A 15,808-nucleotide genomic window follows, 5' to 3' on the forward strand; every position below is an offset into this window, starting at 1 on the left:
AATTTTAGGGTTGGATCCTGCTGGACCACTCTACACCCAAATGCCAGCCGCCGTACGTCTGGACTCTTCAGACGCGTTGTTCGTAGACGTCATACACACCGACTCGGACCCTACGCATACTGTATTGGGTAAGTGTAAGTAATATTATCATATCATCACTCATCTTCACGTTCGCGATTAGCCAAACAGTGGCAACAAAAGCGAAGTCAAATAAACCAAAGAAATAAATAAATAAAACTGGCTCGTGGTAGAAACGTGTCGCCTTGGAATCAACGTGTCCTGGATTCGATACTCAGAGGAGGCCCATTTCACAGTTGAACTGTGCATCCAGTTCCGATTAGTTTATCTGACCATAACGTTTACATTATACCTTGGCAAATGAATGCAATCCTAAAAGTACACACTTCACATATGAATTGCTCACTGCAGAAAGACAACTAGTCCAATATTTACACATTTCCTTTTGTGTGACGAAAATAGTTTGTAATAGCTCAATGGATCGTTTACCGCAGAAATGACACCTATCCGCTCGATAACAATGGGCATGGAAACGCCTTCAATTTTCCGTTTACTGCAGAAAGGGAACTTGTCCCTGACTAGTTCCCTGTGTGCAGAAAATGAGATTTCGTAGTGGCGCTAAGGTGGCCAGTTTACGAACTGCGCTCTGTTTGACAGTACAGCTCAAACCCTCGGTGTGGACGTTCATTGCTGTGTTTTCTCTTCGTTGATTGTGTGAATCATATTGTGATTTCAGAAAATCAGCACCTCTGCTGACGAAGGAAAAGTAGTTAAGAAAAGGAAAGGAGTCTTCAACTTAAAAATGTACAGAAGTAATGTAATGAAAAAAGCAAAAGTTTCAGGGAAAGAGCACGTCAATTGGAAAGCGCAAATCGTACCGGCTGAAACACCAGGGTCAAATAACTACAGTTCCTGGTGGCCTGCATTTTACAAAAAAAAAACTGTCTGAGCGATGACTCTTATGGTAAAAATGTCCCTAAACACCTGAAAAAGAATTTCATTATTTCAAAATACCGTGAGATGACCTTCTCATCTCAAACTCCGCATAGTGTGTAACATGAATATTGGTGGCTTCATAGTGGACACTTTTCGGCCGAGGAAGTCTGCTGAACAATTTGAACTACCTTCCAGGCAAGCCTATAACTCTGTACTGCCCATAAACAACAACAAAATGGATGACATCACAAAAACGTTGGTCTACATACCTGAAGACAAGATGCTGTTTTGGAGTTCAATAACATCATTTCCTATCAAAACGGAAACACATGCTGAAGACAAAGATGACTGAGTAATTTGTAGTTCCACAACGTCAAATATTATTGAGGAATGTTTAAGAAATAATTTTTCTTACAATAAATTAAGTTTATAAATTTTATTGTGTTTTTCTTTAATCAATTCGATCCAAAATTCGTTTGAACACTCAATTTCCTGCAGAAAGGGAACATGTCCAAAACACAAAACAAACTCCCCCTCTATCCCTTTACGTAATACACAAATTTTGCATTCGTATTTTCATCACGTATACTTCTATTAAGAAAGGAAAAATACATGTCATGATGGAAATATCATAAAGATAGTTTCATGCAGTTTTTTGCCTCTCCTGAAAAATTGTGAAATGTGGACATGTTGCCTTTCTGCAGCGAGCGATTCATATATAATTTCCTTTCAGTCACAGTAATAATTAAAACGACGTTGTGGGAACATAACTTCAAGCTGATGAGGCGTCTTTTTGAGGGAAGCAAGGCTATTATAGGTGACAATATGCCTCATTTGCTCTCCCCCCACCTCCCCGAATAAAATATACCTTGCTTGCCCATCACTAGAAAATCCCTGTGAACGTTCATGCTCGACACAAACTTTTGACATTTATAAAGAAGTAAAGCATTCTATGTTGATTGCATAGGCAGACTTACACTTAGGCCTACACAAAAACGGTAGAGATTGTTTTTTATTTATTCGGCCTCATATTCCATGGCAAAGTTAAGGCTGTGGGGGCCTTCTGTACCACGTAGCCATGGTTACATCTACTTTTTTCATTGATATAAGTATATGCAAAGAATAAGACTAATAAGAAATAGGAAAAGAAAAATATACACAAAAACAAAATAGTACACAAAGATATCTAAAGATAGACAGAGACACAAACATGAGCATATCACACAGAGCGCGTCTCATTTCGGAAATATTCGGATAATATTTGCATTTAAGAGTGTTGACGAGTGTAGTGTCCTTATCTGTAGTTGATATGCATTTTAGATTTGATTGATTTGTTGTGTTAAGTCCACTTTATGCACAGGAAGGCTAATCGGGACTGGACCTACAGGATAGGGACACTGAGGGACGAGGTCCTCCAGCCTCCTCTCGCCACTCACACATATCACCCTCTCCTGGCGTACTTGGCGTCGATTTCTAATCTAGCTATAATCTTACCAGGAGCGGTAGTGTCCCAAAGGAAAGGATGAACGGAGGATGCAGGTGATGGTGGAGAGGTAATTAACCTTGGTGCCTATCTTGAAAAAACCAAGGTGTGTTTACTGTTTGGATGTTTTCTCTATGTATAGTATTTGGGTCAGAATAAAGATAAGAAAGAATGAAAGAATAAATACTATGAATAAATTCAAACAACATATATAAATAATATAGAAAATAATAATGAAAGTGATATGTCAGAAATGATTGACTTATTCAGTCATGGTCCTTAGACCTATTCCTATGATGTTTGCTCTAGTAAAAGTATTTAAGACATCACAATCACAATTTAGAATCCCTTGTCCTTGCTTAGCAACATATAATAGAATCTGATATGATATAAAATAGAATAAATAATATGATGATTATATAAGAAATATAATACAGTATACCAAGCACAGAACATCGATACATAATTAAGATTAATACAGTGGATCCTTAGATCCTTTAGCCTCCCAAAGTGAGGGGAGTTACTAGACCGGATGATGGCTTCTTCTTCAATCTCCTTTCTTCGACTTGGATTTAGTCTTCCGCATCTAGAGGTTCCTGGACGTCATCCAATGGATAAATGTAAAGTTCATGACAGATCCGTGGATGAAGTTTCGCTAGTCCATGGTCCTTTACTGGGCTTCTTGGAGTGACCACACTCAGTATCCAAATATCACACTTTACTTTTAAATCTCCACTTAGGGATACTCATACAGTCTTCCACGAATACACTATCCATTGAGGTCCACTAAGGCCAATTGCGGACCGTCTTTTAGTCCATGACGGTTCCTTGGCTGTTATGTCTGCCAACACCAGCCAGAGTTACGTTGTTGACTCTTCTGGTTTGGTCCCTCGTAGTGATTTTACATAGAATTTCCATTGTTTAATGCTGTAGGGCCCATTTCATAAAATTTCACTTCACTGGATTCTTCAGACACTTCCAATTCTTGATATTGGGATTTCCTTTCCAAGTTACTGATTCTGCTACTCTTCCTTCTTGATAGAGTGAGTTGAATTGTGTCTTCATTACGCCTCACTCTCAATTCTGGGATGTAGCTCTCCTCTTCTAAGGTTGAGATTTTCTCTGCCAGCCTATTGATTCTTGGAAACCTTTCAGGTTTCCAGATGTCAGCTGCCAAGGTCTCTTCTAGAAGTCCCTGCCTTAGTCTCTCAATTTCATTACTGGAATGCTTAGTGCAGTTAACAATTGCATGCTCCGGAGTATCTTCAACGCCGCATTTCAAACATTGGTCATTGTGACTTAAGTTAAATCGCTTGAAGTAAGACTTGTATGGTCCATGGCCAGAAATCAAATGGACCATGCCCCTTGTTGGTTTGAAAAACTTTTTCCTTATCCTCACATCAGGAAGATATCTTCTGCTGTGGATCGAGATTTGCTGTTGACTCCATTCTGCCTGCCACTTATCCCATAAACATGAGTCTATTTCAGCAAGGGTATTAATCTGGGTACCCAGAATTCGGTTGGTCTTCTTGTAATTTCCTTTTTTCCACCAATACCTCGAGGCATTCCTTTTAACCTCCAAGTCGATAGGAAGCACTCCTGCAATCGCTATGATTGATGTTGTGGATATAGTTTTAAAGGCTCCGAATATTCTCATTAATACATTCCGTTGTGAGGATCTCATTTTATTAATCACCTGTTGTTGGTCAGTGAGATGAACCCATACCGATGCTGAATAGCATATTATACTCAAGAAGATTGATCTATAACATGTCATCGATATTTCTTGTGGGAGTTTGTAAGCTTGATTCCCCATACTGAGGATCTTGTGAAGCTGAACCTTAGCTTTCCCAACCACATTTTCAACGTGCATTCTTAGCTTAAATTGGGCTTGCAAAGTTATGCCTAGGTATTCAATATGCGGAGCTACTTTAACAATTATATTAGCTCTCTTAATAATAGCAGGTCTTTGAAGTTTCCCTCTTAACAGAACATGATGGGATTTGTCAGTTGCTATCTTCATTTTCGATGTTAGGGTCCACTTCTCGACTAGTCGTAGGGCTTCCTCTGCATGAACTTCTATCTCTCTGCGATTGTTTGCTTCTATGAGAATCAGGATATCATCGGCATATGCCGTTACTTCTGCCACATCCTTGGATTCTTCAAGAAAGTATAATAATGGTTCCAAAGTAAGGTTCCAAAGAACCGGGCCCAGAACAGATCCCTGTGGGCATCCTTTATTTATTTCTCTTTTAACTGTCTGTTGAGGTCCTTTAAACTGGACAGATCTGCCATCTAAGTAGTCCCTTATCAAGTTGTACAATGGTCTGGGTGTTTGAGCCTCTCTTAGAATTTTCAATATGTACGGCCACCACACATTATCAAAAGCACCGCTTATATCAAGTGTGATGGCCAGTACATATTTATGTGAATTCTCTTGGACGAATGTCTGTACGTGTTGTATTGCATCCTCTGTTGAACGTCCACGGGTGAATCCATACTGTTTTTCTGACACCCCAGTTAATGCTCTTCTCTCATTCAATCGCTTAACTACTAATTTTTCTAAGATTTTACCCATTGTATCCAACAGGCAGATTGGTCGAAAGGATTTCGGCTCTTCGGGATCTCTATCTTTGTCTTTCATCAAGACAATCAGATTGGCCAGTTTCCAGTCCTCTGGAAACTCACCAGCTGCCAGACACTGGTTATAAACTTGTTGCAGACTTCCCAATAACTCATTCTTAGTTATTTTTATGACTTCATTTACCAGTCCATCAGGCCCTGGGGCTTTCTTACATTTAAGTTGGTCTATTGCCAGGGCAATTTCCTCCTTTGCAAAAGGTAGAACTAATGTATCATTCTCGTAAGTCTCTTGCAGTTCACATCTAATATTTCTTTGAATATCAGAGTCTTCAGCTTCACTGTCAAGTGGTAGCAACCTTTCCATCAAGTACAGCAGAGTATCCATCCATGAGTTTGTGTACGTATTATCTTGACGTTTTAAGGTTGTGGGTGTATATGCCTGTCTTAGTTTCCCAGTTACCACTTTATACGCGATGCTCCATGGATCTTTAACGATCTGATTCTTTAGTAATCTTGCCCATTGTTTAATTTTGTGTTGTTTCAACAGGTCTTGATAAATCCATTTGGATTTCCTATATTTTTCCAAATAGGTTTGTTTTATTCTAGGATCAATTGCTCTCTGGTAGTTCTTGCGCAATTTCCTTGTTATCGTTCTTCTTCTCAAGATATATATAGGCCACACTTGTTTTTTCTCTGCTGTTCCCTGCCTTGAAAATTGGTTAACTGCTATTGTCAATGTTGATGTTATTTTCATGACATTATCTTGTAACCTTTGGTCTATTACAACTGGGTTACTCTCAAAACCTTTCCTGACCTTATATCTTAGTTCGTCTTGCTCTTTCCTACTCCATTTTCTTTTTATATTGTATTTTGGAGTCATCCATGTACCATCCTTGACACAGGCTATGTTCCATCCAATTACATTGTGGTCACTGGTCGTCAGATCTTTAACCCACCAGTTATGAATGAACTGCCGGCCTTCGTAATCCACTAAAGTAATATCTATGTTCGATTTACCACCATTATTATTACAAAATGTTGGTATTGGGGATTTTCTATTTGCAATATGAAGGTTGTTGCTTGCAATAAGGTCTTCCATTTCCTTGCCTCTGTTATCAAGTTCCTCGCCATACCATAATGGAGATTTGGCATTGGCATCTGCACTTATCAGGACATGTGAATGTGAACCATTTTGGTGCCTAATTGCTCTCTCTATCCCTTTACGTAATACACAAATTTTGCATTCGTATTTTCATCACGTATACTTCTATTAAGAAAGGAAAAATACATGTCATGATGGAAATATCATAAAGATAGTTTTATGCAGTTTTTTGCCTCTCCTGAAAAATTGTGAAATGTTGACATGTTGCCTTTCTGCAGCGAGCGATTCATATATAATTTCCTTTCAGTCACAGTAATAATTAAAACGACGTTGTGGGAACATAACTTCAAGCTGATGAGGCGTCTTTTTGAGGGAAGCAAGGCTATTATAGGTGACAATATGCCTCATTTGCTCTCCCCCCACCTCCCCGAATAAAAGATACCTTGCTTGCCCATCACTAGAAAATCCCTGTGAACGTTCATGCTCGACACAAACTTTTGACATTTATAAAGAAGTAAAGCATTCTATGTTGTTTGCATAGGCAGACTTACACTTAGGCCTACACAAAAGCGGTAGAGATTCCTTTTCATTCAATATTTTTATTTATTCGGCCTTATTTTTCCATGGCAAAGTTAAGGCTGTGGGGGCCTTCAGTACCACGTAGCCATGGTTACATCTACTTTTTTCATTGATATAAGTATATGAAAAGAATAAGACTAATAAAAAATAGGAAAATAAAAATAAACACAAAAACAAAATAGTACACAAAGATATCTAAATTTAGACAGAGATAAACATGAGCATACCACACAGATATGAATTTTAGATTTGATTGATTTGTTGCGTTAAGTCCACTTTATGCACGGGAAGGCTAATCGGGACTGGACCTACAGTTTAAATTGGAATCCGAACCACTGTGCCATGTGCCTTCACCAGGTATCGAACCCGGGACCCCTTGATTACAAGGCGACGACGTTACCAGTACGCCCATAAAGTTGATGGAAATATTTGGCTCTTAAAAATTGATACTGAGGATGCATTTCGAATTTCGATGGGTAGTTTTTCTAAGTTTGCAAAGTTTGAAAAAAAAATAGGAGATTGGATTCCTGGGGTAACGATCATCCCGCTCTACCCACTATTTTATTTCGAAATGCCACAAGTATTTCTTTATTATTTATTTATTTGCCTAGCCACTAGCATGGCCGATTCTTAAATCTTATCTGCAACAATGTGCTAACACTTCATGAACGTGTCCGTCTATCTTTCCACAGGTTTCGGCGATATCGACCCCGGCGGCCATCTTGATTTCTACCCAAACAACGGCGAAATCCAACCGGGCTGCCACGTGGCGTGGGCTGCGAGTAAACTCCTGTTGAAGCCCTTCAAGGAGGGCTCGTTGGACGAGACCGTGTCCTGCAGCCATTACAGGAGCATCCACTTCTTCACCGAATCCATACACTCGAAATGCAAATTCGTCACTTTCAGGTGCAGTGACTTCTTCAAGTTCTTACAGGTAAGTGGGATATTTTTGAACAAGTTTGGTTCATTGAACAATTGCAGCGGATATTTCTGACTTCAGGCTATACGATGGTCCTAACAAATTAGAATCTTCTCTACATTTAGAATTGACATGTTAAGAAATAGGTGTGTATAGAAGTTTGCATACTACTGAATTGCAAAATATATATCAATTTTCTAATATTAGAACAATTAGATCAAGAATACTTTCTAGGGCCTAGGGTTGCACATCGCCCAAGACTAATGGCGCGTCCCCCCATATCATGTCATAATCCCCATAGAGTATTTAATTATGACAGCGTATCTTATCGCACTGAAAGTCGAAGCTTTAGTAAACACTTAAGTTGATCCCTTCCTAAATTCTTCCTTTTCTTCATCTAACTGATGGTTCCTCTAGTAGCAAAAGTTCTTGGAACCAGCTAAAGTAAATAAATTACTAAGGAAATATATTCTCATTCCCACTTCACCCCCAATTGTCTCTACGCACTTAATGCATCATGGTGGCAAGGTGTAAACTTTTACTACATATATTTTAGAAATATATATGCAATGGCCTTCCTCCAAATTTTGATCTGCACCGTTATCTCCCCATTTAGAACCCTTGCCTGGCCGGGGGTGGGGGGTGGGGAGTGGTGTCCTTGCGGCACACATGAGAACTTTATAGGATACCTGTTGGGAAACGGAAAGTAATAAACCATCAAGAAAACCAAGATGTAAGTTGATGAATACTTTTGAGATGGATTTTAAGGAAATTGACAAAGATGGTATGCATTTGTTAATCTTGCTCAGGGTAGGTACAGATAACAATTTGTTTAGTTGCGAACGATGTCAAATTTCACGTCTTAAGAGAATAAACTTTGATCTCATATGGTAATATTTTGTTTTACTTGCCCCATACGGGGTTAAAATTCTTGCCAAAAGTATCAAGCTACGCTTTCGAAATATTTTTATTGTGGATTTTATGTGACTCACAATCGATATTAATATTCATCTATTATAAACAATACTGTTCCAACTGCTCAAATAATTCAGACAATAATTCTCAGAAATAGTGTAACTGTAATAATAATTCAAATACTTGGTATCAGAAAACGTATATGTGATAGCAGGAATTTGAATTATTACCTGCAACCTCAAAATTCCGCTGCCACAACACACGTGCTCATTCATTCCTACAATCGTATAACCCTTTTTCAGGGAGAATGTACATCTTGTGGGCCTAACAATGAAGACTGTGCAGAAATGGGATTGAACTCTAAAAGAAATCCAATCACTGAAGGACAAGAAAACAAATTCTATCTTCTAACAGCTGCTCAGCATCCGTTCTGTCGTAAGTATTGTGAAGTTATCTTTCGATAAATCCTTTATGTTGTTGCAGGTCTATATTTGTAAACTTTTTTCTGGAAGTTACTATTATTTTCATTATAAATGATGCAAATATTCCAATACTGCTTTCAATGCGTCTACGTATATTGAAAAAATAACATTGTTCCCTTCATTAAGTTAATTATTGCAATCAGTTGCATTTAAATATGCTGATTAAAATAAAGTTTGCCTTAGGTACTCTTCATACTCAAATTGTTTTATCGGAATTAAACTTGAAGTTTCAAGTCGAATCTGGTAATCGAACATGCGATGATGGATATTCTAAATTTTCTTCAGTATAACAAAAATTGGAGGCAATTCTTGCCCGGACTTACGAAAGAACACTTATATTTATTTATAACAAATAATTACATTAAACGCGGTGACTTCACCCCCTCTCCCACCCCTCGCTGAAAGTTCTACTACACTCACATGCGGTGTATGAAGGCACCCAAATTTCATTCTTACTCCCATGTAGTACATAGACTGCATTTTGCAACTAACTAGGCTCTGGCGTCTGAACTCACTTACTATAATCCTCTGTGGAACTCGTGTTGTGTGTTGTTCATATGTGCTTGTGGTTGTCCTTTCATACATCTCATCTTATCATAATTAATCCCCATCGTCGCGATTAGCCAAAAGTGGCAGAAAAGCGAAATAAAAACAACCTAATCCAATCAATCAATCAACAATCGCCTATCATTTGCATCAACGCAAAAGCACTTGGGATTGTCTAGGTTCTCAATTTGTTTAAATCACACTTTCCTATAAATGGCACTAAAGTTCCCTTCATATTGAAAATATGAATCTACGTGGTTCGGACGATAAAATTGACAGGATCTTACATAGTCAAGAAACTTATCGAAATAGTGTGAAAAATGTATTTTGAATCTACCTGTACGGTGAGCAGGGTGCGAAATCCCGGGGGGGGGGGATTCCCCCACCATCAATCTTGTCCTGAAATTTCCCACCACCAAACTATTCCGGGGCGGAGAGATTTTGTTTTAACAACGAACATAAACAATTAGTTTGAGTTTCGAATATACTTAGTACACTAAATCCAGCAATCCCCAGAACACGGAAATTAGACCGACTTATTTCTTCTCCATTTCTCATCGCCTTTCGTTAGGAACAACGAAGTACATAAATATATTAGTAAAACACGTAAAACACTTGTATGTGAATTTTATACAGGAAACTATTAATTTTTGTTCCTCCTCTCTTACTCAAATCATTGTTCATAGCATCAGTATACATCAAAATTTTCAATATGCAATTACATTTGGGATGAAAGACAGTTGATATAATATATTGTATATTTTATAATATAATTTGATTATATAATAATTGACACATATTTAATGACTATATATATATATATATATATATATATATACAGGGTGTTTCCGGGCTGATGATACAAAGTTTCAGGGATGATGGAGAAGGGCACATGTATTAATTTGAGATAAGGATCCCTGGTCCAGAAATGACTGAGTCGAAAGATATAAGCGAAAATCCGTGTATGAAGATGTAATACTTTTATTACTTGCACAAGTTCCACAAGCTGCTACATTCACAGCAGTTGTTCAAAGTGACGTCCTCCAGCTTCGCTTCAGGCATGACATCGTCGCACAAAGTTCTGACGTACCCGTTGGAACAACCCCGGGGTCGTTCGAACAATGTCACAAGCAGCGATAATTCTTGCCAGGAGATCCTCTTCAGTCTGCGGGTACGTCAGAACGTTGTGCTACGATGTCATGCCTGCAGCGAAGCTGGGGGACGCCACTTTGAACAACTGTTGTGAATGTAGCAGCTTGTGAAACTTGTGCAGGTAATAAAAGTATTACATCTTCATACACCGATTTTCGCTTTTTCGACTAAGTCGTTTCCGGATCAGGGTTCCTTATCTCAAATTGATACATGAGCCCTTCTCCATCATCCCTGAAACTTTGTATCATCATCTGCTCCTCCCCCCCCCCCCCAACCAATCTGCAGTGATTTCGCACCCTGACGGTGAGAATTTTACGGTTTCGAGATGAAGAGGGTGAATCTTCGTTACAAGTATCTTCGAATTTCTTCCTAACAGGCAAGAATCCCAGGTCTGTAGAATAAATAATATAGTTCTATTCAGATTTAGTGAAGTATTCGCACACATCCTTTGCACAACACGATCTGTAAATTCTCACAATTCACTGTAAAAATAAACACCACCGACTTTTAAACCCAAGTGAGGTAAATACGAAAATATTGTCTAACAGTGTTGGCAGGTCATTTGTTTTTCCTTTCTTTTAATGTGGACAGCATTCCTTTAGAGATCGGATTTTCAAAAATATCGGACAATTTAAAATGAGAACTGTGATGAAATTACAGATAATCGCCTTTAACACCTTATTGTTTAGTATTTTCCTTTTTCTACATATCATTGCAAGACTCCTGAAAACTTGACCCATGAGTATTACTGTGCAAATTGTCCAACACCAGGTTCGTGCACTTTATTTGACCCAATAAGAGCTTCAAAAATTAAAATAAAACTCAAAACAAGCTGTTGACAACTTCTGCACCCGATAAAAAAACCATCACTTAAAAACACATAGGATGTAAGAGAAAAAGTTATGAAAATAGTCATGGACAATTTGCACGTAATTCTCATGGATCCCATTGTGAATTAGATATCAATGCTAACTTAGTTTTTTGCCCTCAACTGAACATATTTTCGCTTGAGGTGGTTAAACGATACATTTTACACGATAAATTGAAAATGTAAATCTATGATTAAAATAACTTTAAATATATTATTTTTTTAAGATATTCTAACTTGCATTTATTTAACTTGCCACGGCTTACAAAAGTATTTATCAGAACATCTTATTAAAATTCCGTAGACTTGACAACTACCCTATGAGCCATTGTGCTTTTCCAATGATCATTTCGCAGCCAGTTAAGAATAAACAGTAGCCTGCAATGAAAATATAGGCTACATTACTCGCGAATGAACTCATCAAAATAAATAAAATACATATCAATAGAATTTAACTAGCTTTAGCAGTATTGAAACGTATTCAGTATTCAGTACAAGTAAATAAATCATTATGTAGGCTTTTAAAATCATTGAACATGAGGAATTGGCGGGATATATTGATTAAATATCTTCTCTGTTTTCAGTTTATCATTACCGGATAGCTATAGATACCTCAAACCATGATCCGAAATCAGTGAATGGATACATTACAGTCCAACTAAGTGGAAACTTGGCATCAGATGTAGTCTTGGATGTAGCACGTAGGTAGGTATGTGTGATTTTGATGTTTGCTGATACATTTGTGCATAATATTCAAGAGATTTTTTCAGGCATTTTGTCTTGTTCACAACATTCTTAGAACCTAGAAATCAAGCATGTGACATAGAATATGTAGAAATAAAGATAGATCTCTTCTTAAGGATTGGGAAGGGAATATTGAAAAACACGTGAGAAAGGAAAGAGAAAATTCAGATTGAAATGGAAAAGAAAGAAAAATAAATTAATAAATTGGTAAGATAAAGAAGAAAGAGCGAAGAAAACAAATAAACCAGGCAAGAAATGAGAAAGTCAAGGGGGAACAAACAAGTAGGAAAAATAATATAAAACAAGTAGGAAAAATATTATAAAACAAGTGAGTGAAAAGAAAAACTTAAAAGTGAATGAAGCAGCAAAGTTTAATACCAGGAGGCAAATGAAGAAAGAGGAGAGTATAAAGGGAATATAAAGTGAAGAATAAAAGTGAGGACAAACAAAACTTAAGTGGAAATATGGCAAATGAAGACATGAAAGAAGAAAAGTAGAAGCAATGATCCAATACTTGTAGGGGGCTTGCTTTCCTTGCGTATACTGAGTCCAAGATCTGGGCTATCTCACTATGTCACGTGGTTCTAGGCTATGAATAGAAATACATTTACCAACTCCTAAGAAATCAGGTTGCCAACTCATAAGAAATCAGGTTGCCAACTCATAAGAAATCAAGTTGCCAACTCATAGGAAATCAGGTTGCGAAGTCAGAGGAAATCAGGTTGCCAACTCATAGGTAATCAGGTTGCCAACTCATAGAAAATCAAATTGCCAACTCATAGCAAATCAGGTTGCCAACTCATAGCAAACCAGGTTGCGAACTCATAGGAAATCAGGTTACCAACTCACAAGAAATCAGAATCACCATTATCATTTCACTGATATGAATAATTTTATTTGCAATTTGTGAACGATTTTACTCCTGTATTTTATTCTCTAGACTTCAGGCTTTGCAAGTAGCCTAGCTAGCCTAGAATATACGCCCCTGGTACGTATAATATCGTTGTATGTATGTTTCTCAGCAGAAGTGGGAGATTCACTATGGTAAATATTATCTTTATAGTTAAGCAGAAAAGTTAGCCCTTGTAGTTTCGATTGAATACTAAGCCTCTAAATATAAATAGAACACGTGTTCTTAAAACTAAAGAAGTTTTCTTTAAATGTGTAATTGAACTTTACCGATAAGAAATATTGCTGTAATTAAAGAGTGTAAATAGTAATATTACCACAAGACATAATTGGTCCAAGGTGCATTTCTGTCATAATGATCCTGAAGTCAAAAGTGGGTCTTATGCTCCAGAGAGGTGTCAAAAATGAATTAAACCAGAAAACTGCTGATATGAACATTCAATTCTTCTCTTGGCAGCGCGAGGGAAATGGAAGGAAACAAAACTCACACCTTTCTGGCAACCAGTCCAACCGAAGTTGGGGAAGTGACGTCTCTGCAGTTGGGATGGAGACACGAAGCGAGAGGACTTGTGGGAAATATATTGCCTTGCAAAAACTGTAACGAACCTCTCATGGTCACAAGGATACAAATAACCATGATTAGTGATTACTCGAATAAGTAAGTTTTAAATATTATAAGAAATTAATTTCTAGTTTTATAATATACATTATATACCCCACTTTTTAAAAGTTTACTATATGTTGAGAAATGTGAATAAAAAAATTGAATACACGCACGCACACACATCTTAATTGGTTTAAGTTGGTGTTTTAAGTCCACTTTGTGCACAGTAAGGCTAATCGGGACTGGACCTACAGTTTAAAGTGGGATCCGAACCACTTGTGCCTCCACCGGGTTGATTATAAGGCAGTGACGCTACCACTGCGCCATGGGAGAGACCCACACACATCTTAATATCTAGAATTAATTGTATTCAGTTATTCTGATTACTGCAAGATGAATTATATTTGTGCAAAAGTAAAATATTTAAGCATTGTTAGTTTTAGAAATGTTTCATTTGTGAACTGAAGACTGAATTTATATAACATAGAATCGCAGGTACGTCGCCTGATAATGTTCGTATGAGGACGTGAACACTCATGTATATGTCTTAAATTACGTACATATTAAATGCACACACACACACACACATATATATTTAATCGAAAAAGTACTTTTTTGATGTTCAAGTATATACACACAATTTACTCTGACACGACTTCTTTCTCGTCTGATAACTTTTGTAGATAGTTGGAAACACTGGCTCCCACGGTGTTCCACAGAGGGCGTTGAACATAAGTGCTGTGCGTGTTGCATAGAGCTGACAGCTAAGGGGCTGTTGGCCACTATACCTCGAAGATGTTCACTTCCCTGTGTGAACACTTATGCAAGCGGCAATACTTCTTACATTCGACACCAAAGTGCAGCATATACAAGGCATGTCTAGGGGGAATCGAAAAGGTCTGTGCTACATAGTTGCAAACTTTAGCAAGAATTCGCTAAACCTGGCGGATTTTAAGGGGGAGAGGGACAATTTCCCCCATGTCCTTCTTGTATTACTTCAAATATAGCGTGATTTTTGGGGAAATTGTTGAAAATAAATGGAACTGTTATTCTCACTTTTTCAATTGAAGATGAAGTTACAAGGGAGAGTAGTAAATCTGCATTCAGTACAAGAACATTATTGTGAACACTCGTATGCAAACCGCACGCTTATATCTACTTAAAATTATACTTTGTCGTTTCTCGTGATCTAGCACAGAACATGATTAGTTTCAATTTGAAAACCTGGAGAAGCACCATGCTCTACCCTCGTAATCTCGAGCAAGTCTACGCATAATGGGAGAAATGTGGGCGGAGCAAAGCAGTACACGTTTCTGCAAAGACTAGTGGCTGCAGTCGCCTTCCCTCTTTCATACAATCCCGTTCCGTCGCACTTGTTCATTGGTCGAGTCCTTTCGAGTCACTACTTGCGCGGAGACTTGCTTTCGTACGCTCGCTCCAGACATTCCTGGGACAGAGTATAGTTGCGTATTTCATCTGAACAGGAATTAAGTACTTCTGTATTCTTTGGTTTCACCAGCAAATAACAAGACTTTTTTTCTATCTTTGGGCTATTTCTTATTAAAATCTGCCTTTCTCTTGTAGAACGCAGAACTTCCAGAAGCTTACAAGGCCATTCGGTTTAGCTTGAGCTCTGACCTTCAGCTCAGCAGAAGCCTGCCCTCAGCGCGACGATACGAGAGTTCCACTGAGAGCAGTGTTGCTAACTGTCTTAACAATTACCTATATCCATAATCTGACTTCAGAGCTTATTGGTAGGTGTGTTCGGTACTTGCTGCATTTATATATATATATTAAAAAGCGACAGTTTGAGAAGGTGAAACCCACATTGATTAAACCCCTCAACGAAAGAGGCATCCTCCCTCTCCTCCTCTTCCTCTCGGGGGGGGGGGGGGGGCAAATCGTGTTACCGCGAGTAAGGTGATTGTTGACCTCTGTTGCTTAGGGTGTTTTATTCACGGAAGCTGA

General features: G+C 38.0%; 1 protein-coding gene across 1 annotated transcript in view; it reads left to right on the forward strand.

Moving 5' to 3' along the window:
• LOC146003913 (pancreatic triacylglycerol lipase-like) overlaps positions 1 to 15,808 on the forward strand; it is a 35,366-nt gene that overhangs the window by 18,486 nt on the left and 1,072 nt on the right. The window contains exons 7-11 of the mRNA XM_083142398.1: positions 9 to 128; positions 7,394 to 7,635; positions 8,838 to 8,970; positions 12,168 to 12,288; positions 13,694 to 13,894. Of these exons, the coding sequence (XP_082998524.1) occupies positions 9 to 128; positions 7,394 to 7,635; positions 8,838 to 8,970; positions 12,168 to 12,288; positions 13,694 to 13,894 (817 nt within the window). The remainder of the gene's footprint in view (positions 1 to 8; positions 129 to 7,393; positions 7,636 to 8,837; positions 8,971 to 12,167; positions 12,289 to 13,693; positions 13,895 to 15,808) is intronic.

The sequence above is a fragment of the Lepisma saccharinum genome, chromosome 21, assembly GCF_977018435.1.
Source record: "Lepisma saccharinum chromosome 21, izLepSacc3.1, whole genome shotgun sequence".
In the NCBI taxonomy this organism is placed as follows: Eukaryota; Metazoa; Arthropoda; class Insecta; order Zygentoma; family Lepismatidae; genus Lepisma; species Lepisma saccharinum.